This window comes from Myotis yumanensis, unplaced genomic scaffold, assembly GCF_028538775.1.
Source record: "Myotis yumanensis isolate MYYU_CA2020_CCGP unplaced genomic scaffold, mMyoYum1.0.hap1 SCAF_2, whole genome shotgun sequence".
Taxonomy (NCBI): Eukaryota; Metazoa; Chordata; class Mammalia; order Chiroptera; family Vespertilionidae; genus Myotis; species Myotis yumanensis.
Window position 1 is genome coordinate 160341980 of NW_027223753.1, and position 27036 is coordinate 160369015.

The 27036-nt window shown below is 51.7% G+C and overlaps 1 protein-coding gene across 1 annotated transcript in view; it reads left to right on the forward strand.

Annotated features, from left to right (window-relative positions):
• The window catches only part of PDIA5 (protein disulfide isomerase family A member 5), an 83699-nt gene that overhangs the window by 31133 nt on the left and 25530 nt on the right, over positions 1-27036 (forward strand). Inside the window, exons 4-10 of the mRNA XM_070406346.1 lie at positions 2901-2984; positions 3238-3283; positions 7113-7205; positions 10908-10968; positions 15920-15987; positions 22686-22777; positions 22870-22941. Coding sequence (XP_070262447.1) covers positions 2901-2984; positions 3238-3283; positions 7113-7205; positions 10908-10968; positions 15920-15987; positions 22686-22777; positions 22870-22941 — 516 coding nt within the window. The remainder of the gene's footprint in view (positions 1-2900; positions 2985-3237; positions 3284-7112; positions 7206-10907; positions 10969-15919; positions 15988-22685; positions 22778-22869; positions 22942-27036) is intronic.

The window sequence follows — 27036 nt, forward strand, 5'->3', positions numbered from 1 at the left end:
TGGAGCAAACATTTTTGATGGGGTGACAGTCAGTGCACACATTGGCCAGATGTGGAGATGCATTTACCAGATGTGGAGACGCATGGCAGAGAGAGACAGCAGGAAAGGGAGTGCTGGAGGGGGTGGCAGAGGTGCTCAGAGGGGACAGGAAGCCATTACCCCTCTAAGAATGTGTGCATTTGCATTTGTGTGTGTGTGTGTGTGTGTGTGTGTGTGTGTGTGTAGGGGCAGGGGAGAGGAGAGAATCCTTGGTCAGTGTCTAGAACCTAAGGAGGGAAGAGGGTTATGTGGAGTCTGCAACAAGGAGTCCTGTGGCACAGACAGAGCTGTGATTGGCTTGACTGGAGTGGGGGCCACAGGTTGCAGGGTCCACACTGAGAAACAGGCTGGAGGACCGCTGGCCTCCCATGTCCACCCAGCCACGTTGGTTGGTGGGTTGGCAGCATTGCTCCTAAGCCTGCTGGGCTCACGGGGGTCTCAGGCTGCGGCAGACTTTCCCAGGGAGGGGGTCAGCCCGGCAGGCAGGGATTGGGTTGCAATGACTCTGAGCCCTGTCACTCCTCTCTCTGCTTCATGAAAGTCACAGGAAGCGGCTGCCAACTTGGCAGAAGAGAGAGCCAGCATGGGGTGGCATTTCTCCCCTGCAGAGGCTGCCTTGCAGTCTGAGTGCCCACCACAGGCGTGGCTGGGTGCTGTGTCAGGGTGGGCCCACCGGGACTTGGTTCCAGCTCCTGACGCTGTTTGTTGTTGCAGTTGAGTGGACGGTAGGTGGTCACAGGGACAGTTGAGCGCAGCAGAACGAAGCTGGCCTCGCAAAGTGCTGAGTGAGCAGTTGTCAGCATCCTGAGTCGAGCCCTCTCTTCTGGGGAATTAACTCAGGCAGGGAAAGGGCACCTCAGACACAGTTCTTCCCAATCGAACCTGCTGCCTGTCAGCGTGGCTTCACCTCAGCCTGCAGATTGGGCAGACCAGACTGTGGTAGCCGTAGTGGGTGGAGGCGGGTATGGCAACCCCATGAGGCTTTAGGGTAGAGTTTCCAGCGAGGATGCCGCGGGCTGCCCCTCCAGTGGCCTTCTGAGCTATGCCCTCGGCTCTCTGGGTCTCCTTCCCACCCCAGCTTATCCCTTCTTTCTGGACTCCCTGTTTTAAAATGCCCTCGCCACCTTGGAGGAGCAGCCATCGCAATGCCATTAGCCTCTCCTTTTTGGATTCATCGTGCATTTCTGAGGCCTGAGGCCGCAAGCTGCAGTGGCCACTGTGATGGCCGCCACAGACAGGACTGAGTGGGGAGGGAAAGGCCATGCTTCCTGAATGGCAGATCGTATATTTACATTTAAAATGAGGCCCCGCAATTCTGCTTGTGCATTGAAGAGCGTTGCTTTTAGAATTGAGCTGAATGGTGTCATTAGTCCATCTGTTTTGGGGCTGGTGCACAGCTGTGGGAAGCTGATGGCTGTAGAAGGTGGTGAGGTATGTAAACAGGTGGGAGGTGAAGGGACTTCCCTCAGGTGGCTGTCAGAACAAAGTTTCTCATGCAGCGTAGACAGTCAGCAGAGACCAGTGGAGGTTGGGTGACCAACATACCCTCACTGATTCCACGCAGAATGGGGAGAGGGCCCTGCAGCAAGGAGCAGGGGCGGGGATGGGGTGGCTGGCTGCCTTTGGCTGGCTGTTGGGCACACTTGGCTGAGTGTGGTGAGGTTGTGTATGAGGGCAGGTAAGGTCTCTGAGGGGGCGGGTGGAGGGCACAGGGGAAGCCAAACCTGGAAATTGGGAAGAGGAAGAGCCAGTGCAGGATGGTGGCATCATCAGATCACCTGGAAGGTTCCTTAAAACAGTATACGCAGCCCAGGCTGGTGTGGCTTGGTTGGGCATCCTCCCGTGCACAGAAAGGTTGCTGGTTTGATTCCCAGTCAAGACACATGCTGATATGGGGGCTCAATTCCTGGTAGGGGCATGCAGGAGGCAGCCAATCAATGTTTTGCTCTCACATCAATGTCTCTCTCTCCCTTTCCCTTCCTCTCTAAAAACCAATAAAAATATTTTACAAAAACAATACCAGAAACACCAGTATTCTCAGAGTTTTGATTCAGAAGGTCTGGGAGGGGGATGAAAGTTTGTATTTCTAACAGGTTCCTAAGTGAGGCTGGGCTGCTGGTCAGGGGCCACACTTTGAGGCCCATGAGTCTAGCAGGAAGGACTAGAGGAGATGGTGCCTGCACACTTTGTACACAGTGAACGGCACCCAACAGACATTTTTTATTACAATTGCGAGAGGGCGAGATTACAGACTCCAGCCCTTCACCGAAGCTTCCCCTTTCTCCTTTTGGCTTTTGTCCGTACCTGGTCAGATGTCATAATGCTTTCAGCATCGTAGAACGTTTTCCTCTTTTCCTGGTCAGATGGTCTATAGCAGGTGGCATATGGCACACATTAGAGCTTGAAAAACAGAAACGTACTTGGGCCCCAGGCAAAGACTCTGAAGGAATGATCTGGGCAGGCCCAGGAAATCAGTATTTTTTAACTTCCCCAGGAGCTTGTAATGCGCAGCCATGATTTGGAACCACTGATCTATACTGCGTGTATTTTTGTTCTTAGAATGGGCTGTCCATCCCGTAAGCTTCTGGGGCACTTCCTTTATCTGGACCTCCCTGGGTTGTCCCTGACACCCAGTGGTACAGCCTCCCCATCTGCTGGCCCATCTTTCCTGATCAGCCACCTCGCATCAGGTGCTCTCCTCCCTCCGGTTCTCTGAGAATCCGTCTCCAGTGAGGTCCTCTCTCGCTATGGAGAAGTCCAAGTTACCTGCCTTATTCGGAGGCTACCAGCAGATTTTACTCTGTCAACACCTCTGTGAGGACCACAGGTTACCGATGGTTCCCGGCGTTTGTGTCTTTCAGTGACACAGAGAGTAGAAAATTGTGCAAGAAGATGAAAGTTGACCTGAGCCCAAAGGACAAAAAGGTCGAATTATTCCATTACCAGTAAGTACACGTGGTCATTTCCAATTTCCAAGTAAGTGCTGAAAGCTTTCATTGGTATTCTCAGTGCACAGCGATTTTAGGTAGATCAATTTTATCCCGGAATGATTTTTTTTTTCCTGTTTACAGTTATTTCATTTAAAAACATCTTGAACTCTGTTCAATAGCTGAATCTTATTAAGATGCTGCAGGAAACCAAAGGTAGGTCTCTTCACAACCATTCCTGTAGTTAACACCTTGTTCTCTCTTTTGACAGGGACGGTGCATTTCACACTGAATATAACCGAGCTGTGACATTTAAGGTAAATTTACCTCCCTCGTTCTCAGCAGAGCTGGATCTGAATGGATGCCAAAAGTCTGGCAGCTTCTCTCTGAGAGAAGGAAGGGCAGAGAGCACAAATAGCTCTTCTGGAGGACCTGAGGGAGTCTTATCTCTCGAGCGCATGTCAGCAAAATATCAGTGGAAGTTTGTAGCTCTTAGCACAATAAGGATGACCAGCCTCACAGCTAGTCTGTGCCTCTATCAGCAGTGACGTCACGCCTCTCCCCTCCCAAAGCCTAGTCTCCCTTCGCTGTGGCTTCAAGGCCCCCTCCCCCACCTCTGCAGCGGTGTCCACGGTGGCTGCCCACGGGCTGGAGGGGGCTGGCTGTGCCAGGTTAGCGCGCTCTGCAGGACACCGGCAGGCTGGCACATGTGGGTTGATGCAGCTTGTTCCAGATGAGATGCCGATGTCACCGAGATTTTCCTTGCTCCAAATCCAATTTAGAAGCGGATGGGAAAACATCAGTGAACATAAGTGTGGAGAGCCCGTGACCTGCAGGTGCTGTCCTGTGATCACCAAGCCGCTGCCCCACCCGCCCCGCCCCGCGCCCTTCTCCTGCCCTTGGATTCTGCTCCTTCGCCATACGCATTCCCTTCCTCAAATCAGCCTTCTTCTACCTGTGGCCCAGGCCACATCCCCTGCCCTGGCTAGGGCCGCACACTTCTCCCGTTCCCAGATCTGCCAATCCCATGCGTTCTGACTTTCCTGCTTCCCAGTCTGGATTCGACCCTGTACTCCTCTCTCTCTGTCTGTCTCCATCGGTGTCTCCTTCCATCCCTTCCTATCCAGTCTGAGCAGCTGTCTCTGCCCCTCCCCACCCCCACCTCCCTGCCATCTCTTGTTTATCCACTAACGCTGCTTCCTTTTCAGTTGCTGCAGCTCTTCTCTGACACAGACTCAGCCTGATTACTCATTTTAACACCCACTTAGACACTTAGAGACAATGCTACCAACTGGAGTTGCTTAACCCCTCTTACTCTGTGTGAAGACTTCCACTGAAGTCTTTGGAGAGAACACATGCTCCCCAGGAGCAAGGTTTAGCTCGGTGGGGTGGGGAGGTGCCTCTGCAGTGATGGGAAGGGGAGGCTTTGTTTTGTTCTGGAGGTTGTGTTCAGTGCATGTTTAGCCAGCCTCACAGAAGTCTGCGCTGTGAGTGTGTACTAGGGGATGGCCGCTGCTCAGAATTGGCGTAGCAGGAACGGAGCAAGGAGCCCTGGAGGTCTGAGCTGGCCTGGGTGGGGTGGCCAAGTCCTGGCCTTCGTCCACCTCTTTACAAAGACTAGGTGTGTGCGATCTTGTCCTTCTGTGATTTTTTATGTCAATAAGCCAGAGAGGTGGGCTGCGCCTTGTACAGGGTCAGTTTTTAATGGAGAGAGGGAATCCTTGGTCCCAGGGTCCCCAAAGCCCACAGGACCATATGGATTGGGGTAGAGCCCCTGACATTCTCCAGGGCAGGGGTAGTGTTCCAGGGACTGCCTGACAGCTTCTGCTTCTAAGCAGGAGTGGCGAGACAAAGGCCTCCCTGGTCACGGGTTGGTTCTCCTTTCGGGGCTTCTCCTGGGCCTCTGTCTCCAGAGAGGTAGGGTGGGCGCAGCTCGGGCTCATGCTCTGACAGCTGTTGCTGTCCTCCTGCACAAGGCCTGGTCACAGCGACTATGCCAACTATGCCCTGGCCCCTGAAGAGGCCAGAGGCCAGATAAATGAGGGTAAAGAGCAGGAAACTCCAAGAGGAAACTTCTTGTTTAAGGGGTCTTCTGCTTGTCAGCAGTCTGTCCAGCAAAATCCTTCCTATGTATAAGTGGTGAGGACCAAAGGTGCCTCGAAACCGAGATGCAGATGGCTCTCTGATGTCCTTCTTCAAGGCCCTGTAGCCATGAACTCATCCTGAAGACCAGGGTGCAGGTGTTGGACCGTTTCCCTGGGATGCAGAGCACCCGGAATAAGATGGCTGAGGATGGGGTCAGGGGCTGCTCCCTACACACTTTCCCAACCAAGTTCTTGTTGGTTAGAACAATTTGAAGAGAACCTATGAATGGGATTATTCAACTTCAGTTAAAGGAGAATAATCTCTACCTGAAAAGCAAAAGATTGCAAGTGTGAATGTTTCAATTAATACATTAAAAGAGGCTATTTCATGCTTTTTCCTTGCTGCTGAGGAGGGGGTAGGGGAATGGGATACTGCGCTAACCCTTTATCTCAGCTCGTGCTGGTGTGGGACAGGAGCCCCCCAGAGTCCTGCCTAGTTTGGGTTCCTCGCCCACTGATAGTCCACCTGAAAGTCCCAGACCTCCTCACAATCAGTGTGTGAGCATACATTAAAATAAGTGTGTTCACATGAGTCTGGGGTTTCACAGGCTCTTGAAGCCCACCGTGCACCCTAGATTGAGAACCCTGCACCAGTGCGCAGCTGGGCACCTGCAGCATCTTTCTCAGTGGCCCAGTGAACAGGTGTCCCTGCAGCTGTGGGTGAGCGTGGGTCTCGGAAGGTCCTGCCGGTTCCATTTTGGCCTGTACTGCCGCAGTAGAGCTTGGACAAGGGACTGGGGAAAGGCCATCTGCCTTTGGTGGAAACGCCCTCCTCTTGCCAGGAGGTGTTTCAGAGCTCCGTTTGAATGGACAGGGAGCATTACCTGAATGAGATCCTTCCGAGTCTTGGCTGTGCCCCATTCTCCTATAATAGTTCCTTCGAAATAGCAGTTTCCAGAAATTAGCCTCACACGTAGCCTCCCTGAGAGGGTCTTTCCCTGTCTCACCCCAGACCTCCCTCCCTCCCCCAGCATACACAGGGGCACGCCTAATTCATCCCATGCTCATTGGAGTTTGAGCAGAGTGGACAGGAGCAGCAGAATCTTGCATCAAATTGGGGGATACTGAGGTCTCCATCTGTTGCCACAGAGGCCGGCAGCTCCCTCCAGGGTGGAGGGATGGAGGCCTGGCTAGTTTCTGGTACCCATTCCTGGTTCTCAGACTTTGAGCCCCATTTCCCAGAGTGACAGGGGAAAGGGTATGCTGCGGGTGTCCTGGACCAGTGACGTGTGGCAGGTCGGAGGGGGGTGGAGGGACCTGCCCCCTGGCCCCGCCCCATGGTGTCCTTCCCAAAGGAAGCAGAGACCGGAGTTGGTTGTCCACGTGACAGAGGCTACTTCAGCCCTGTACCTGAAGCTCTTTGTCCGGTCTTCAATCCTGGGCCGTCTAGACAGGAGTCCAAGGAGAGAAGTGCAGCAACCAGGCCACAGAGATGGGCCCCCTGCTCTGGGGCTTCCCATCCCAAGCTCCACAGAGGAGGGTCAGGGTTAACGCTCTCTCACCCAGTTGAGATCATGAAATACCAGGCAGGTTACAAGTAGGTGTGATCACCTACTTACGTGGTGAACGCTTTTAGTGGCTGCATGAAAGTGAAAGTATCTGCTCTGGGCAGGGCTGGAGACCTTTATTCAAACCCATCAGGGAGATTTCCTGGAGGAGGTGGGATTTAGCAGAATGTATCTCTGGTTTGAACAAGCCAACTGATTGTCTCAAATTTCCTTGTTTGGTTCCATGGAGAAGCACAGTAGGTATGGATCAACTAACCAGAGTAAAGTGTCATGTGGCTGAAAAATGGCCTGGTGGAGGGGGTGCATTTTTAGGGCCTTCACAGTGACGTCAGTGGGCCACAGAATGGCACACTCCCAAGTGTATGCCCATAGGCCGCATGCAGTTCCCTTCCAGGCACCTGGGTCTCCAGGCAGGGAAACAGGCAGATTCCCGTCTCCCCTACCTCCCTCTTCCTGGCTAAATTGAGTTTTGCCTTCTGTCTTCTTTTCCTCAGTCCATAGTGGCCTTTCTGAAGGATCCGAAAGGGCCCCCGCTGTGGGAGGAAGATCCTGGAGCCAAAGATGTGGTTCACATTGACAGTGAAAAGGTAACATATTCCCCATCAGAAATGGAAGCGTCCCCTGAACCATGGCCTCCCAGGGACAGGTATCCAAGGAGCTGAGAAGTAGAGTGTTCTTGACCAGCTGTGCTTTTCCCCAGGGGAGCTGGGCCAGGACCCTCCTCTCCGATGCTCCTCCCCAGCCTCACAGGCTGCCTGAGAGCTTCCTCCATGGACTCTTTCTTAATGTATTTTAACATGTTTAGAGTTTCCTTATAGGAATATCTATTTAAATGTCCTCTCCTTGTTATGTAATCTGGTTGCTGCTGGAATCGACTTTGTGTTTTTTTGCTTTTAAAAAAAGTGGGTTTGAGTTTGTTGTTGTGTTTAAAGAATTATCTGCGAGGTTTGGGTTATATTTCCAGAGGCTTGGGTCAGGTCTCTAATATTCTGAGGCATGGTGTCACTTTGAACAAATTGTTTACCCTCTTTAAGCTTCAATTTCTGGGTTTGGCCAGGATTGGGGGGGTTGGAGGTACTGATTTATCGTCTCCATACAGCCTTGACTCTCTTTCCTTTTTAAGAAGCATGTCAAGGGCCAGGAGTTGGTGGCACCTGTGCCTATAGCTATGCAACAACAAACAGCTCAAAAAGATGTTGCTCCTGGGTAGATCTTGTGATAATATGCAGTTTTAGCCCCTGGCCAGTGATAGCCTGGTGCCTCCCTCCCCAAGATGTGCATGTCCTCAGGCTCCTAAGATTGCTCTTCTGTGACTAGAAATATTAAGCAAATATTTTTTCACGTCTGTAGGCAGTCCTCTTGTTATACTTTCTGCCATCTTCTCTCATGTAGAAATATAGATACAGCTGCTTTTTCGCTAATCAAATCCCGACATGAAATAACTAAAAGTTCCAAATGCAAGTTGAATTGCCGATTCATATTTGTAATCCATCCTTACTGAAGGTAACTAAGCATCTTTGAAAGTAAAGTAATATTTGTTATTACTCAGGAAATGAAACCAAATTGTGACAGGCTCAGAAAAACGTTTCTTCTCAGACCTTTTACCAGGTTTTATCTGTAGGGATTCCAGATCATTTTCAAAGTGTTTGCATCCTCCATCCCAAGTCAGGGTCAAAGATTGGGTTACAAATTCTGTCTTAAAATGAGTGCCTTTTGGCCAGACATGGAAACAAACTAAGTGTCCTTTGATAGATGAATGAATAAAGAATATGTGGTGTATATGTATATACAATGGAATACTACTCGGCCATAAGGAAAGATGAAATACTGCCATTTTGACAACATTGATGAATGTTGAGAATATCATGCTCAGTGAAATAAGTCAGATGGAAAAACAAGAACCATATGATTTCACTCATGTATATAAAACAGAAAGCAACAAACAAAGGAAAAGCTCATAGATACAGACAACAGTATGGTGCTTATCAGGGAACAGGGGAGTGGGGGGAGGTAGCATAGAGTAAAGGGGGCCAGCCCTGGCCGGTATGGCTCAGTTGGTTGCATGTCTTCTTGTGCAACAAAAGGTTGCTGGTTTGATTCCCTGTTAGGGCTCATGCCCAGGTTGTGGGCTTCATCCCCAGTCGGGAAGGGGGGGCGGGGCGCGGGTGTAAGAGGCAGTCAATGGATGCTTCACTCTCACATTGATGTTTCTCTCTCTCTCCTTCTCCGTTCCTCTCTCTCTAAAAATCAATTAAAAAATAAAAAGTAGCCCTAGCCAGTTTGGCTCAGTGGATAGAGTGTCGGCCTACTGACTGCAGGGTCCCAGGTTCGATTCCGGTCAAGGGCACATGGCCGGGTTGTGGGCTCGATCTCCAGTAGGGGGCATGCAGGAGGCAGCTGATCAATGATTCTCTCTCATCATTGATGTTTCTATCTCTTTCTCCTCCCTCCCTATCTGAAATTAATAAAAATATATTTTTTTGAAAAGTAAAGGGGGCCCAATGTATGGTCATGGAAGGAGACTTGACTTTGGGTGGTGAACACACTATGCAACATACAGATGACATATTATAGAATTGTACACTTGAAACTTTTCTTTTTTCTTTTAAGAAATAGCTCTGCCTTTTCTTTTTTTAAAAAAATATATTTTATTGATTTTTTTACAGAGAGGAAGGGAGAGAGATAGAGACTTAGAAACATCGATGAGAGAGAAACATTAATCAGCTGCCTCCTGCACACCTCCTACTGGGGATGTGCCTGCAACTAAGGTACATGCCCTTGACCAGAATCGAACCCGGGACCCTTCAGTCCACAGGCCGACGCTCTATCCACTGAGCCAAAGTGGTTACGGCGAAACTTATCTTATTAACAAATGTCATCTGAATAAATTTAATAAAAATTTAAAAAATGAGTGCCTTCGCTCTCTAGTTAATATAAACAAGAGTAAACATTTTCAGAATTTATTATAAAATGTTTTAAATTCCCATAAAATATTTGTAATCTTCTCTATCTAGCTGAAAAATTGTAAGTAATGTGTATTCATGGTTGAAATTTTAGAAAATATAGCTTAAGGGTAAAAGAAAGAAAAAATCACTCCATCCCTTCCCTTAGAGATACCACTGCTGGTATTTCTTGTAGCCTTCTAGGCTTTCAACATAATGCGGTACATAAATATTAACAAAAGTTTCATTAGCTGTTATATGCTGTTTTGTAACTTGCTCCCCCACCCCACTTAATGTAACATGCACATCTTATTGTGACATTAAATACCCCTCTTCATAGTTTGCAGTGATGCAGCAATATTCCATTGTGCGGTTGTAGTACCACCATCTATTTACCTAACGTCTTGTTGCTGCCAGAAAGCAGCATTTTGAAATTTCCTCTTATTTTCCTTATTGTTCAGAAGAGAAAAACCTCTAATTTTCTTCTATGGAAACTGGTTAGAGGAGCTTATCTTAATCAAAATGTGCTCTGTCGTGGCGCTTCTTTGCCGTCCTTAATAGATTTGCCTTTTCCTGAACTCCGTTGGCTCTCGTGGGAAGAAAGCTCTCCTGCCCTGCTCTCGCAGAAGGCTCTCCATTAGCACTGTTGTGGCCTTTGTCTTTTTACATTGATTGTATTTATTCAACCAAGAATTTTATATTGCCTAACAATGTGCCGGGCAGTGTTCTCTACGGGTTTTACAAATACCCATGGTCAGTGTAGCTTGTAACCTCCTGGAGATGGAGGGCATGTCTTGTTCTATGGTCACAGTGGGCTCTGGGGACATGGGTAGTGGGGGCCGGGCTGGGGCTGGGGCCGGGGGAATAGATTAGCAGGTGTGGGTTAACCCCATGTTCCAGATCCCTGTCTGACATGTCAGGCCTACGTGAAAACAACCACCCATCACAGCACAACCGCTCATAGACCACGTGAGAAGGGGCAGCCTGTTTGACAGCCTCATGCGGCATGAAAAGCTCCCTGTAGAAGTTTAATTGTTCAGGTGGAGCTGAAAGTAAAGCTGGTAGCCTGGTCCCGACTCCTTCATCCCAGGAGGTGGCCGTGGGAAAGCCATTTGTCTGCTCGGGGCCTCAGTTTCCCCATCTGTAATACGCAAGGGAGGTTCAGCAGAGATGGTCTCTGGGGTTCTTTCGGATCCTGACACGCCATGACTCTTACCCCCAACCCCCAAATCTGACAGTGGGATTTCTGCAGTGCTCGCCTGCCCCGCCCAGCACTGTGGTCCCTGGGGGATGGGCCTCTGTTACTGTGGAGCGTGTGACCTGTGGTGTTCTCTGCTTGTGCCTCAGGACTTCAGACGGCTCCTGAAGAAGGAAGAGAAGCCGCTGCTGATGATGTTTTATGCCCCGTGTGAGTGACTGTTCTCCTTTGGGCCAGAGCTTGTTACTCAGATTCTTGGCGGGGCAGCTGGGGGTTGTGGGGCCGGGAGACTGGGAACAGGCCCCCAGTTTCTCACTTAGAACCCGAATCACGCTGCTCATCCCATCTCACCATCTGTGCCTCTTATCCTTCATCTTGACCATTTCATCTGGCTTTTCTCCCTCCTGCTTCTACGTCAGTTTTTCTCTTGCTGGAATCGGCATTCTTCTGCCCTCTTCACCCCGAGGTCCACCCAGCCACAACTCAGGTCTCCTCTCAGGTTCCTGCCCCTGCCCCTCTGCCTCCCGGGGGCCTGAAGCCCCTTCCCTGCCAGCTCTGTGCCTGGTGAGGCCTCCCTGGAGTCTCAGTGCGCTCTCCAAGGTGCTGCCGCTGCTCACCACCCGGAGCCCTGCTGGCTCCTGGCAGCTGCTCCTCCAGCTCGAGCTCCTCCAGCTCCCAGCTCCTGCACACCTCTGCTGGTGCCACCTGGGAGGAGACGGGAGTCAGGACCAGGGAGAAAGTGGTTCGGTCTCTGGATACAGCAAGAGGCCATCGGGAATAGCAAAGGATCACTAAGATGACAACCAGAAGACCTGGGTCCTAACCCCAGGTGTGCTGCCAGTGAGCTGGGGAACTTGGTCAAGTCCTTCACCTCCCTGTTCCTCGGCTTCTAGTTTTGGAAAAGAAGGGGTTGGATCAGAGCAATGGCCTTCAAACTTTTGACGTATTTCACAGCATTAAAATTTTTTCATTGAAACTCAGTACTATAAGTATACATAAATTATATGTAAACAAGCTGAAACAAACGTTTCACAGAATCATACTAACCTTTACTACATACTCTACCAGATGTAGTACCCATTGATATTTTCTTTTTTATTCTGTTTTATTTAAAAGAAGTCATTGGTTCTTCCAACTACTTCATAACCCTCTAATAAAGGGTCGACAAACTCTGGCCCCTAGGCTGGCTGCCTTTTTTTGTAAATTAATTTTTGTTGGAACACAGCCACGTCCATTTGTTTACACGTTGTCTGTGGCTGCTTCCAAGCAGAGTTGAGTAGTGACAGTATGTCCCCCAAAGCCTCAGATATCTCCCGTCTGGGCCACCCCTGTAGTCTAGTGGGTCCTGACCTACCGATTAGGAAACAATGGACCAGAGCCTGTGTGAGGCCCCTACAGCTGGGACTCAGTGACCATCACATGCCCCTCATGACAGCCAGATGCTTGACAGCTGGAGAAAGAGGGGCTGTGGGTAGTGGGAGGTGGGTGTGCCTGGGGTTCTGTGGCTCGGCTGGGTATCATGGGCTGTGGCACTGGGGTTTTGTTGACTCTTGAAAGTCCATCTTCCTGAGAAGTTCTTTGAGCAAAGGCCCCTCCCACTCTCACCCTGGTGACCATGCCTCTCCAGCTGATGCTCTTCTGTGGGGTTCTGGTGGTCCTGCCTGACTTGGGGCTGTTCACCATGACAACAGCCTCTTTCAGCTCATGTTGATCACTGTGTGGCCCCACCTGCCCTCCCCACAGAAACCTCGCTGGCCCCAGGGGTGTGCCTGCCTGTGCCTCTCTTCCTAGAAGACCTGGCTCTGTCTAGAGTGCTCCATACTTTAACCCCAGGTCATTTTCTTTATAACACTCACTGGTTGGTTTCACCCCCTTTTGTTTCTCCTTGGAGGGGTCTTTTTAACTGCCTACCTGTGAATTGCTTCAGGATTGTCCTGCCTACACACCCCCTTGAGGACATGAGCCCCCTCCTTTGGCTCATGTCCGAACCCTCAGGACTCAACACATTGGTTAAGTGAGACTAAAACAATGTATGTCAGTAGATAGCACGCGTCACAAGCAGGATCCTGGTATAACCACGGGATCAGTATAATGACACCTGTTCATCCCTAACCAAGAGTGGGTTCCTCGCAGTTTGCACTTGAATGTGTCATCCCTCTCACCCACTCCCAGGCTGTCTGGCAGTGTGCCCATCCTCCTCACCACGGTGGGCAGCGATGCCAGCGTGGGCATTATCGTCACAAAATGGGAAGCTGGGTGGGAGAAGTTAGGTTCCTTGTAGGTGTCATGGCAGTTAGTGGGGGAGGGAGGGAGGGAGGAAATGCATAGCTGTGAAGTTCAGATTTGTGGTGGGGGGGTCGGGTTAGATGGCCTCCTGGGTCCTAGGCGAGGAACCCCAGGATTCTTTAGCTGTTGGTTTTAATGGAACACAGTTGTGCTTTTATTCTACGCTGGCACTCAAGTCTTCCATGGCCTCATAATTGAGCTTATGCCTGGGACACACACCGATTCTCTAACAGGGGAGCCTTTCAGGGCTCCGTCCCTGTGATCATGTTTGGGGTGAAGGAACTCAGAGGCTATGTGAGCCTTTAGTTGTGACAAGGAATCTGGATCCCCAGGACCTACGGTTTATTTAGTGAATGTTTGTTGACTGCATTAACGAGAAAATAATAGGCTGAGTGCTCTAACCTTTAGGGTTTGAGAGGGCTAATGAGTCTTATCTCTTCCCCTGCCTCCCATTGAATCAGTGGGAAGATAAACTCAGATAGGTACCTGCTCTCTTTTTGGTAACTGGCATGACCTCTTCCCCCAAAACTTCTTCCCCCTGCTGGCCTCCACCCATGGGGACAGTTGGCCGACTCACCACTCATTGAGGGTTTGAGTGGTAATGTTGCTGCAGGCTGCAGCAGGGAAAGCTGGGAGAGAGAGGCCACACCTGTGGGGACAGGTAATAAATTAGGCTCCTGACTGATGAGTGTAGTACAGTGGGTGTCAGAGTCCTCCCATCTCATCAAGTCACTGAGTAAAAGTGGGCGAAGGGCTGCAAGTGTGCCTCCTGTTTTCTCCTCTGGGTTTTGAAATGACCTCCTCCGTTCCCTGTGGAAGTGTTTTCCTTGTGGGCCAGAAGGCAAGCCCTCAGGCCTGGTGCTGACTGAGCCTCCTCTGCTGAATACCTGGCTCTGTCCCTCAGCCTGCAGGGCAGGTGCTGTTCCTACTGCACAGGAAGAGAACGGAGGCTCAGGCCTCTTACGTCAGTAGCCCAGGGCCATATAGGCAGGAACAGTCAAGGGGAGATGCTCCCCAGAGCCATGCTCCTTCCTCTGCCGTGCAGCCTCGCGTCGTTCCCACTGGGTGGCATCCACCTGGTGGAGGACGGTGTCCAGTGAAGTGGGCCTTCGTCCTGCCCTCAGAATCCCACAGTGGGAGCTGCTACGTCCCCTGACAAGTGTCATATCGCTTCCTTCATGACGCTGTGGGGATTGTGCTATGGTGGCAGCTCCTGGGGAGGGCACATCTTTTTTGTTTGTTTATTTTTATTCATCTCATAGAGGAAGGGAAAAGGAGAGAGAGAGAGAGAAACACCAATGAGAGAGAATCATTGATCAGCTGCCTCCTGCACACCCCACACTGGGGACCGAGACCGCAACCCGGGCAAGTGCCCTGACCAGGAATCAAACCATGACCTCCTGGTTCACAGGTCGATGCTCAACCACTGAGCCACACCGGCCGGGCAGGGGAGGGCACATCTTGTCTTCCGAGGGCAGATGCCTGGTGTGGCCCTGCAGCCTGACCTCGCCACAGCTTCTGCTCTCCTAGTCTCCCTGGGTCTGAGCCTGAACTGATGGCATGAACTGAAGCCCAGGCCTAATATGCTGAGGGCGAGGGGGTGCATCTGTCTGCCAGGCAGGAATGTCAGGGAGGGGGCTGTGGGCATTTTGAGAGTTTTGTGTCAAAGTATCGTGCATCGCACCTTGTCCAATAGACTTGGTATTGGGAGGTTCAGGTGGTCCTGGGGAGTTTGACCTGCCGACAGCTTCCCAGTGTCTCTATCTCTCTGCCCACACCTGCCAAGTCGTTCGCTCAACACGGATTAGACTTGTCAGCCTGCTGCCGCATGGCCCTGTCTGCTCCGTGCCATGCTGAGATGAGACCCAGCCTGACATGGGGTTCCGGGCAGCTTTGGTGTCTGCAGCCTTCAGATGCATCTCAAAGCCTGCTTTGCAGCCAAGTGCTGTCAGACAGCCTTGCGTGTCAGCACGTCCACATCCAAGGAAACGGTGCTGGTGTTCTGCAGGACTCACACTGAGATGTAGCCCACTCTGGTTGGAGGGAGGGGGGGGCTTTAAATCAAGGTCACTCTGAAGTAGTAATGGATGTTTGGGGCCTGGCTGTCTTGGCCCTGAGCTCTCCAAGCCTCAGGGGCTTCACCACCCCAGGAGAGGATTGTGACTGGCCGACCACAGAACCCCAGAGAGGGCTGAGCCAAGAGCATCACAGAATCCTCCAATGTCAGAACTGTCCGGTCCAACCTTCTCATTTGCCAGAAGGTCAGCAGCCCCGAGTGGCCTGTCCAGGGCCACCCAGCAAGTGGAGGGAAGACGGGGACCCGAGGCGTGTCATCCTGGCCTGGCGCTCTCCCCATGGGGCCAACAGCCAGCTTTCTCGTGGCAGGCCTGCCTCCAGTCACTGAGCAATTATCCTTGTTAATGAAGGAGAAGAGGCACAGAAGTCCCGAACGTCATTGTGTCCATGGTTGCGCATTTTTCTAATGATATTTGATCCAGGTTCCTCTGCAGCCCCTGGCTGGGTGGGGAGGGGAGGCTCTCCGCTATGCATGAAGCGGGTGTTCTCCTGCCACCGGTTCTGGTTCCCTGAATTCCTCTTGAGCTCCCTGTCGGCTCCCAGTGATTCGGTGCCTTGCCCTCCTCCAGCTGTGTCACATTTGCTTCGTCCCTCCCACGTGTATTGTCACTGCCGGGCTCTGTCCTATTTCATGAATGTAAGCTCTTTGGAGGCCAGCGCCTCTGCCTCCAGTTCCTATGTGTTCCTGGAGGCGGGGTACATGTTTGTGGGTAGAGGTGGTCCTGAGGGGAGGGAGGGCGGAGTGCAGGGCCCAGCGCCCATAGTAACCAAGTCTGTTTTTTCTCCCCCCGGTGACCAGGGTGCAGCATGTGCAAGAGGATAATGCCGCATTTCCAGAAGGCTGCCACCCAGCTGCGAGGCCACGTTGTAAGTGAGGCGCATGGGCCAGGCGGGGCTGGCTGCTTCCCCCCTGGGGAGATGCCATGGAGCAGGAGCTGGGGGAGGGCAGGTTTTGAAATCGTGAGGGGGACTTATCCTATGCTGCTGCCCTGGCGTGTGGTTCAGACACCTGTCCTTGGGGAATGTTGAGAACTGATGCCATGGAGTTGCTGGGACCAGGAGAGTTTAGCACCTGTCAAAGGCCTGTAATGAAATATCTAAGAAAACAGCAAGGGGTGTGCCGGGAGGCCGGTGGCCAACAGCAGACCATCGGGGTCCAGCATTCCTGGGGCTGGGCTCCAAAGCGGCCAAGGCTCCTGATGACAGGGAGCCCAGTGGCATAGAAAGGGGCACAGTGACACCAGTGGCAGCGGAAGCAGAGCAGGTGCCCGAGGCTGTCTCCTACCCAGGCTGCCAAGGCTCCTGGGGCCCTGTGAGGCGGGAGAATGGTGGAAAGGAGGCAGCCCGGGTGGGAGCCGGAGCCCTAGGTCTTGAAGGAACGTGTGCAGGGTGTGCAGGGCAGAGCAGACAGAACACAAGGTGTTTCAGAGGGGACCTGAGGGGGAAGAGGAGCCACTGAGGAAACGGGCCTGCGGAGCGGTGGGAACAGCCAGAATGGTCAGTGAGAGAGGAGGGGTGCTGGGCGGTCAGACCTCGCCCAGGGCTGAGGGTCAGTCACTGGTGGTCCTGGCCAACTCTGTGTTCCCCACCCTGCCAGGCTTGTCTCTTCTGTGCCTGTGTCTGTCCATTTCTCCATTCACCCTTAGCCACAGAGGTTTGGGGTTTGGGGGGAGGGGGAGCGGGCGGAGAGGTTTCTTGGGGGCAACAAAAAAAAAAAAACAGCTAGCTCCGTGGGGCCAGCCAAAGTCCCAATAAGGGCGTTCTGGGTCTTAAAACTGCATCGTGATCTTTATGGGTCACATTAAGTTGGTGATTAGTTCCAAGTCAATTTGAAAAGTTTCAGTGGCAGCACCTGGGTATGGGACAGCTCTGCTGGCGGCTGCAAAGTTGGGCTGCAAAGAGCCAGCGCTTTCTCTTTTGACCTCATTCTGGGGATACCAAGGTCCTGCGTGTTTCTCACTAGTGAATTTTTAGCAACTTGCCTGGAGACGTTTGGCCGTGGGGCACACATACATCACTCTGGGGACGTTTCCCTTCACATTTTGGGGCCTCCACAGATACCATATTTTAAGATTATTTCACCTGGAGAAAAGACTTAATTACCCACAGCGTTCTCCTTATCTGTCCCCGCATACACACAGAAAATTGCTCCGCTCAACTTCCAAACTCCGGTGCAGTGGGAGGTCAACAGCTCCAGCCCCAACCAGATCACGAACTACAGGCCCCTTCAGAGCAGCCCCTTCAAAGCAGGCCAGGTCTTGGTGCCAGTCTCGGGCACCTTCTGGGCGGTTCTCAGCCATTGCTGCATCTACCTGTCAAACCCAGCGACCCCTCCCGCACGCCCACAGAGCTTGTCCCTGCCACCCACGGCCAGGTCTGCCCATATTTGCTTTTGTTCTAAATCACTTTGCTCACCAGTTGACATTAATGAGTTTCTCACTGAAATAAGACAGGTTCATAGTAGGTACCCAATGCTGATAAATGAACGAATGAGTGTGTGGTTTGCTACTCCTGGGTCCATTTTATTTTTTTTTTATTTTTTTTTAAATATATTTTATTGATTTTTCACAGAGAGGAAGGGAGAGAGATAGATAGTCAGAAACATCGATGGGAGAGAAACATCGATCAGCTGCCTCCTGCACATCTCCCACTGGGGATGTGCCCGCAACCCAGGTACATGCCCTTGACCGGAATCGAACCTGGGACCTTTCAGTCCGCAGGCCGACGCTCTATCCACTGAGCCAAACCAGTTCCGGCATGGGTCCATTTTATTTTAAGCTCTTTATGTACATTAAAGTAATGTTCCCCTTTCTAAAGGAATTCAAAGCATCAGTTATTAAGGACAAAAACAAAGTGGGAAGGACGTTTCTGGGACGAAGGCCCTCCCCCGTGGCCCTGGGTTCACACTGGGCTCTTTTGCAAGGGTAGCCCTGAGGTTACTTCTGTCAGGTTGCCTGGGCCCAGGTTGAAAAATAGAAAATGCGAGCCTTCCACTTCCCTAGACAGCGTTACAGGAAAGCCAGTGGGGTTGTCCGGGTACCAGGCTTGGCCAGGTGTCAGGTACCTCGGCCTAAGGCATCTGTGTCATGTGAACTCATCCATTTCCTTGCTTCGCTATTTTCTTGTTTGAGGTTTATTTTGTTTTGTTTTCCCTTTAGTTTCTTAGGGAAGCATCTTTGCTTTCCTTTGAAAAGTTCTCACCCTTTCCCAGCTCCATAGAGGGGGAGGGTGCTGGTCACCATGGACACCACCCACTGTAGGAGGGATCTGGAGGCCCCAGCACCTGGTGCAGCCACAGCTCCCCAGACACGGGGTGACTAGAGGTGTGGATTCATTTCTGTCCTCAAACACAGGGCGGAGATGGGCTGGCAATCCCCAGGAATCAAAAGCTCGCTCCCTCGCTGTTGCTGAACTCCAGCTGGGTTAACGCCCTCGGTCTCCTTTTCATCTTTGTCATCTTTGAGCCCTTTGTGGCCATGTCTATGGCAAGGGCCATAAATCTGCCTCTTCTTCAGATGTCTTGGGAGGTATCCAACCAGATGATTTCACTAAGACGGAAGCCAGGCCAGGTCAGGGATGCGCAGCCTTTGCCATTTTCCAGACTGAGATCTGCCTCTTTTGTGCTGTCACTGACGTCTGGTGAATCATCGGTGTCTGTCTCAGCTACTGCTAATTGACATCCTCGTTAGCAGGGGATGCTGCTCCCTGATCAGAGTCACCATCAGAATGAGCCTGTCCCCGTCTGCCTTCTCTTCCCAGCCTTGCCAGATCAACATCTACACTGTCTCTTGTTAACCTTGGCCACGATGGACTCTCTGGGTGCAAACACCGTAAAACGGGTTGGTTGTGGTGACAGATTTGTGCAAATCAGACTCCCACTAACCATCAGGGAGATCTTGGCAAAGAGCCTTGGAGCCTCCATTTCCCCATCTGTAAAATGGGACATAACGGTAAGCCTGCCCACCTCACTGGAGTGTGGTGAAGAGCAAACGGGCTGAAGTGTGGAGACAGGTCTGTAACCTACAGACACTTCACAGGTACAGATGATTGACACCCCACTGCTCGGTACTTGCTGTTCCTCTCACGCACTAGATGGGGGCGCTCCCATGGTGCTGCTTTCCGCCCTCTTTTTTAGTAGCACACTGGAGCAAGGGCCTGGCGCTGCGCTTTCCTTGTATCGGTATGGCCTCTCCCTCAGGGAGCTTATCTACCTCCACAGTTTCAACATAATGTAGCTCCAAGCAGCCTGAGTCCCTAAACTCCAGTACCACGTGCCAGACTGCCTGCTTGACATCTTGGTCTGGATTTTTCTTCCTGTGTTCCAGATGCAGGATGTCTAAAATAAAATTCTGTATCTTCCCACCTGGCAGACTGGCCGCTTCTCTTCACGACTATCCTGAGTACCCCCTGTTTCTCTGCCAACGTGCCAGGGTGTCATCACACATCTCCCCCTCACGGCCTCCGTCCTCTCTCTGCCCCCATTCTGGGTCAGGCCCTGGTTCGCTCACACAGGGTGGTTGCCAAAGCAAAGACCGTTGACTTGTCTCCCTGATCTATGACTTTCCCGGGCAGCTCAACCTCTCTACTTAAAAAATGCAGCCGGGAAGCCCTTTGTCGCTCTCCAGCACCTCCTGAATAAAGTCTGGTTTCTTAGGCATACAAGTCTTCCAGTGACCTCAGCAAACTCATCCAGCCTTCATCACGCCCTTCTGTCTCCTGCAGTTCATAAACTGATGTGTTCCCCGTTTCTAGGGCCGAATCTTGTTTTGTTTTGCCTCCTTTTTATCTTCCGGAATGTCTGCGGAAATCTGACCCTCCTGTGGGCTCTAGCTCACATGTCACTTGTCTTGTGGAGCTTCCGTGATCGGTCCTGTCACAACGTGGGCTAAACATGAGGAAGAGCGTGTGGTGCCAACAGAATGGCCCCAGGCACGCATGGCTCAGTGCCAGGCGCTGTGGCCCTAGCTTCTCCTTTGGTTGAGACCAGTTTTGCCTCATTCAACTTCACAAACTCCTAAAGGGTTTGTATGTAGTGGTTTAAAAAAATATGTATCTTTTTACTAAGAAATGTCCCCAAAGTGGTATAGAAGTGCTACAGAAATTCAGAGAATTTAGTGTTCATTATAAGCTAAGGTAGTTTGGAAAAGCTGCCAGGAAAGGTGGGATTTGATTTGCCTTAAGGATGAATGAGTCTTCGGTGTGGGCACCTTAAGCCAAAGGATCGGAAGACACAAAATAGGGGCACAGTGTGTGTTCTGGAAATGAGACCAGAACTGCAGAGCCTTCTAGCAGTCCTAATGAAAAGACCGAACATACAGTGTGTTTTGAGTGTTGTAGATCCTTATACTATTTCAGTTCATCTTCACAGCAACCACAGGAGGTGGCCGCAGGTGAGGAAATTGAGGCACAGAGACAACTGTGACTCATTCAAGGAAATGCATCTACTAAGTGGAGAATTGGGATTCAAACCCAGCCTCCTGAGCCTGAGCCTCCTCCTCGTCACTGTGGTTCGCTGCTTGTCTGCGAGGTGCCTTAGACAGCACTCGGCCCAACTTCTTCGCTGTGCAGAAATCTCAACCTGTCTCATTCCTGGGAGAAGAAAAAGTCTAGACCCTAGCAGGTGTGCAGTGAAGGGTTTTGTAAGAGAGAAGAACTCAGAAATGAGGTGGGGAGTGTATGTCTTTGAGTGTGAAGTTAGACTTTAGCCTGTACTCAATGGAATTAAAAGGTTCTGTGCACGGGAGTGATGTAATGAAAGAGGAGGATGTGGAAGATTAATCTTATGGTGAATCTGCACCGACACTAGGGAGATCAATTAGACATAAAAAGGAAAGAACTTTAAAGTAGACAATTATTACTGGAAAAGGCTGCTGAATCAGTCTGGCGAAATGAGCAGCATGGCTTCTCAAGGGTCCCAGGGCTTCGAGTAAGTTCTGTTTCAGGCTTGTTTTTCCTATGATTTTTGCAGCATCCCAAAATGGGCTGGGCAGGAAAACCCCAGTGATTTAGCAAGCATTTATTGTGTGCCCGCTGTGTGCCAGGCATTGTGCGAGGTACTGAAAACAGTCAGAAAGACGAGTTTTGATGCCTCTAGGGATGGAGTTGTCAGAGGCACAGGTGGCTGCCACACTGGGAGGATTTGGCAGGAAATAAAGAATTTGATTATTGAGCACAAATTTTGTGCTAAAATCTCGGATATGGATCATCTCATTCAGTTCTCTTAAGGGCCCTGTGATAGTCTGATCGCCCGCATCTTCCAGGCAAGGAACTTCACTCAGCAACGGCGAGTGACTGGCCCAAAGTCAGATGACTCCAACATTGAGGCCGTCTCCTGAATGAAGTTCATTGCCCAATGAAACGGCTGCTTACCTTTTTCTCTTCCCATGCGTCCTTACGTATTGTTCAGCAAAATCCAGCTTCCTGGGTTTCTTCTTGCTCTTCTGTAACTGCCGCTGGCTTTTGCAGACTTCCTTTCCCCTCTCCTCTCCGCCACCTGCTTCCTGTGTCTGGCCCCTCCATCTACATTCTCTCATGAGAACAGATCCAGAGTCCTCTTTCTGGGCACCTGATCCTGCCCTGGAGAAGGAGGTTTCTGCTCCTTCTGTGCACGGGAGTGATGTAATGAAAGAGGAGGATGTGGAAGATTAATCTTATGGTGAATCTGCACCGACACTAGGGAGATCAATTAGACATAAAAAGGAAAGAACTTTAAAGTAGACAATTATTACTGGAAAAGGCTGCTGAATCAGTCTGGCGAAATGAGCAGTGACGAGGAGGAGGCTCAGGCTCAGGAAAGATATTTTAGGGGACCCTGCTCCGGGTTGTTCTTAGAGCCGCCCTGTCGTCAATATCAGTCACTAAAATTCTTTCCCATGCAGGGGTGCTGGGTAGGTGGACCCCTGCACCCAGAGCATGTTCAGACTTCGGAGATGGTGGTCAGGTCAGGCGGTAGGTGGTGGTCCCAGACACGGGGAGAGAGTTGGGGAGGCCTAGCAGGGTCTGGAGAGAGGAGAGTTAGGCAGGCGGGTCATCATGAGAACCACACGGAGCTGCAAGGTCCGATAACGTTGCACAGGGAGCCACGGTGGACAGGCCATAGGTATCCAGGAAGTTGTCCGAGGACATGGGCGGCATGGTGATCCCATCATTTGGGAGTAGAGTTCAACCTTAGTTGACACGGGCAAGGGAGAGTTCTAATCTGTCCTTGGTGGCAGTGGTCTCCCTCCAGGACCTGTTTGAACTTAGTAGCAAGGCCAGGTTTCTTCCTCAAACCCCAGAGCCTCGTTTCTGCTCTGGGGTGTTCTTCCTACAGGGCTGGTGAAAGACACCTGTGCGAAGGGCAGCACTGGGGCCCAGGTGCCTCTCCCAGAGCGCTCGGCCGCCATTCCCAGCTGGCTCCGCTTGCCCTCTCCCTGCTGCCCTGGGCTGCACCTCAGTTTCAGGGGCTTTGTCCTATTCATTATGTCCCCATCGTTTTTGGTGGGACAGTTGGACAGGAGGCACCTGGACAAGGTGAGGTGTCTGCTGGGCAGAGGGTGGACAGGTTGTTCTCCCTTCCACCCGAGGTGCTGGCCGGGATGAACATCTACCCCTCGGAATTTGAAAACATCAAGGAGGAGTACAACGTGCGGGGCTACCCCACCATCTGCTACTTCGAGTAAGTCCCCTACCTCCCTGCGGATGCCCGCCGCCTCCGTGATGGCATTTGCATCCCCGGTTGAGCCCACATTGTCTCTCCACGTCTTACAGGAAAGGACGGTTTCTGTTCCAGTATGAAAACTATGGGTCCAGCGCCGAGGACATTGTGGAGTGGCTGAAGAAGTAAGTTGGGCATTTACCTGCAGGCGGGGGTCGGGAGCAGCAGCGGGGGAGCTGGTGCCCAGAGGGAGGGGCCTCTGCCAGGCCCCAGGGTGGTGCCTGGTCCTAGGGCTCTGGCTGCGGTTTGGGGATGAGGGCGAGGAAAGGGAAGGACCTGTTACGCTGCCCACACAGCTATTTCTGAGTTGCATCTCCGTGGGAGGGTGGGCGGCTCCGAGTTTAGGATGCAGGCGTTGGGAGGATTTGGTGTGACTTTGGCTGTGATGATCGAATTTCAGATAGTTTTTTCCCTTATGCTACCGGTCTCGTGGATAGACGTGTTTCTCGCCAGGTGCCAGGTTTGAGACCTGTCACCGGAGGTCTCTCTGAAAATAGAATTGTCGTTTGCGTGCTTATTTCAAACATAGCACCATATTAGGAGCTGTGCAGCTCCTGGAAATGTTCTGATGCCGTAGGTGTGCAGAGCGCTTGGCTGTTCACCCTGCACTCCCCACAGACACCGCTTCTTCGCAGCCGTGTGGGCCCCGTTGAGTAATGTGATTAGGCCCTGAATACCCCAAAGCACCCCCTCACCCGAAGGCCCCTCGTGCTCAGCGTTGACTTTGGCGTGATGGGTGGACCCTGAGTGTGTGTGGATGGGGAGCTGGGATGGGGCCACCTCTCCTGGAAGCCTCCAGGCCGGCCCAGCTGAGCGCTCACCTGCTTGCTTCGAGCTTGGCCGGGCATCCGTTTGCACTTACCAGTCACAACCGCTGTGTGGTCATTTTTGCATAATCACAGCTAACATTTGGGGGGCTCCGCTTTGTGGCTGACACTGTTCTAAGCACTTTAGGTGGATTCTCTTCTCAGAACAGCCCTGTAAGGAAGCTATGGCTGTTATCCTTGTATGAAGGAGGTAACTGAGCACAGTGGTCAAGGGCCAGGGCCCACCCAGCCGCAGCTCCCACCATCACCACCATCTTGTAGCAGCTCCCACTTCGGGAGTTCTGGTCGGCCCCTCCCCTGTTGCCAGCCTGGTGGATATGTGTTGACATCATTACCCGAGCGGCCCAGGCTTAAAGAATAGTTACCAAAATGTGGAGGTGGAAAACGAGTACTTTCAGAAAAGGAGAAGAGGGTGGATGTTGTACCAAAGAAAAACCCCACAAGAAACAAACGATTAGATTCTAAAAGTCGAAACTCTGAGTCCTCTGTCGGTGCCCAGGGACCCGGGAGATGAAACACAGCGATAGCATCGTGTTTATGCAGGGTCTTTGATTTCTTGGAGCATTTCCTATCTCTCTCCCCATCTGTCACCTCATTTCCAGCCCCTGCCCAGGAAGGCAGCTGCCCATTACACATGTTCATTGTCTCAACCTGGGCCTTCGCTGCCCCCATCTTCCTTTTTCACTCGGTAACAGCCGTGCCCACTCCTGCAGCCAGGCATATCGCTCTGCTTTGGGAGGTTTCGGCAAATAACAGTGTCATTTGTCACCAGAGCATAAAAATCTGTCTGCTTCCCTCCCCTTCTCTAACCTTTTCTGGTTTCAAAATAGACTCATGTCTTTTTGAAAGGATAGGTTTGGTTTTTTTAAAAACATACTGAGAATTGCTAACCATAGACAAGGGAAGCATATCCGTGGCGTTTCTGAGGCGGGTTATTATCTCCTCCTGGGGCCTGCCACTCTGTCCCCACCCCTGCTGTCTGCACACTGCCCGCCCAGCTTCTCACGGATCGCGGCTCGAGCCTGAACCCCAGGGCTGCCTCCAGGTCTGTGTCCTGGGTGGATGCCTGCCTCTCCTCACCCACCTTGTTAGCAGCTTCCGGTTCACCCTGGGTCTCCAGGTTGGTGGGATAACTCCAGGCAGGTAGCATCTGGGTCTCCCTGGCAACCCCTCCAGAGATGTCCAGCCACCTGTTCACTGTGTCCGGGGACACACGCAGCCCACTCCCCCGGCACAGTGGGCAAGGAGGCGACCTCCGGAAAGACCCCAGTGAGCCGCCTCACCTCACACCCCAGCAAGAACTAGCAATGCCACTGTGCTGCCAACTGGCTTAATTGTTTAAAACTCTTTTAAAATTAGATTTTAAGGCTATTGAAATGAGATATATTGTTCTAGAAAAACTTAAAAATATAGTTAAACAACAACAAAAAAAGCCCCCCTCCCCACACACACACTTCCCAAAGTTAATGAGATGTGTTCTGATATTTTGGTGAGTTTCCTTCTAGATCCTCCTCCCCTCCAACACACACATATATACCCAGCTCTGAGGACCGGTATTTTAAGTCTTTACCAGATTTCCCCCAAATCCTGGTGGGTAGCAGTGACCCACCTCTTCTGCTTCCCTGCCCTTCTTCCCTGGGCCTCTCCATGGCTCACCGCGAGGGCAGCCCAGTGTGGAGAGGATGAGGGTGGGTCCAGCCTGGCTAATTCTCTGGATGACTCTCGGGGAGAAGAGCCCAGATCCTGCCCTCCGACGAGTGTCGCTGGTGGGTGGGCACAGTGTGAGGCTGGGCAGGGAGTCCCGGTGTCCAGCGTGCCAGGGCTGTGGGGTAGATGCATTGGCGATGGCCGCTGGCACCTCTGGGCTCCTGACAGCTTGTTTCTCAGGCCCCTCTGCAGATTTCATGCCGCAGCGCTGGGCTGGGTAGGTGGCGTATGCGGAAGTGGCAATCCCTTTGGCCTAGCCATCCATTTCTGCCTGTTTATTTTTTGTACTCACCAGAGAGAGCTGAAAACAAGCGCAGAGTTCTCTTATGAGGCTTAGACTTGTATCTCCTCTTCCAAGGCTCGGGCACTTGCCTCAGGCAAGGATCTGTACGAACCACCCAGGGAACCCAGTCTCAGGATCGGAAGGGAGTGTCAACGTCAGTGAGTCTGCCCCAGCAGTTCCCTTTAATGTTCGCATCACCTCTAGGATCGATGTAGTCACCTCAGCCCCACAAACACCCGGAGAGCAGGGCTGGGGCTCATTTTGAAGCTGTCCATTCCTGTTTGAAGGATTCTTATGATTGAGGTTATAAGCATCTAGGAACATTTGGGTCATACTTTGTAAATTTACAAAGTGCTGTCTCACATTCATCATCTGTCTAGATGTACCTGAGGAGTAGATAAAGAAAGGCCCACATATATACTGTCTTGTAGAAGTTTTTTAAAATACATATATTTTTATTGATTTCAGAGAGGAAGGGAGAGGGAGAGAGAGAGAGAGAGAGAGAGAGAGAGAGAGAGTCATCAATGACAAGAGAAAATCATTGATTAGCTGCCTCCTCCACGCCCCCTACTGGGAATTGAGCCCAGAAACCCCTGCATGTGCCCTGACCAGGAGTCAAACCATGACTTCCTGGTTCAGGGGTTGACACTCAACCATTAAGCCACACCGGCTGGGCTGTCTTTTGATGTTTTAAGTCGAGTTGGTTGCTTGAGCCCCTAGAGCTGGAGTGGAGGAAATAGGACTCCAGCCCAGGTCCTCTGACCCCCAATCAGCTCTCTTTCCCAGATAGAAGGTTCTGTCTTCTGTTGAGCTGCAGTTCTTTCTCTGGGGCTTCCATTTGTTGGTGTTGGTTCTCCTTTTCGGGGCCATGGAGAATAAACCTTAATTTCTTTTCCTGATGCAGTCGGAAATATTCAAAGGTAGTTGTTGTGTTCCCCGGGTCTTCTCCGGGTCCTTTAACCATTCTTCTCTCGTTTCATCATTTACTCTAAAAGCATTTGTTGGAAATCTGCTGTGTGTTAGGTGCAGGGTACAGAGATAAGAGGGAGCAGGAGCCCAGTCTCCAAGGAGACAGACAGTAAAAAACGTAATTCAGGAATAGTGTTTGGCCTCAGGCTTGTACTCAATCCCCCTCTTCCCAGTAAGTCTCACCACTGTGCCCAACTCTGCCGTCCTCTCCAGAGAGTAAGCTTCCTGCTGTGTGCTGGGTGGGAGGGGGTGCGGGGGGTGTGCACCTGGCTGCTAGAGCAGGGGCAGGATAGGGCCTGACCGCCTGTTTTCAGCCCCTCTTCAAGGGGGTGGTGCCTCTGAGTCCGCTGGAGTTGTGCACATCAGTGTGGTTCCTGCCCCCTCTTGCCCCCTCCCCCATCCTGTACCCTCTGCACCCGCAACAGGATTCTGCC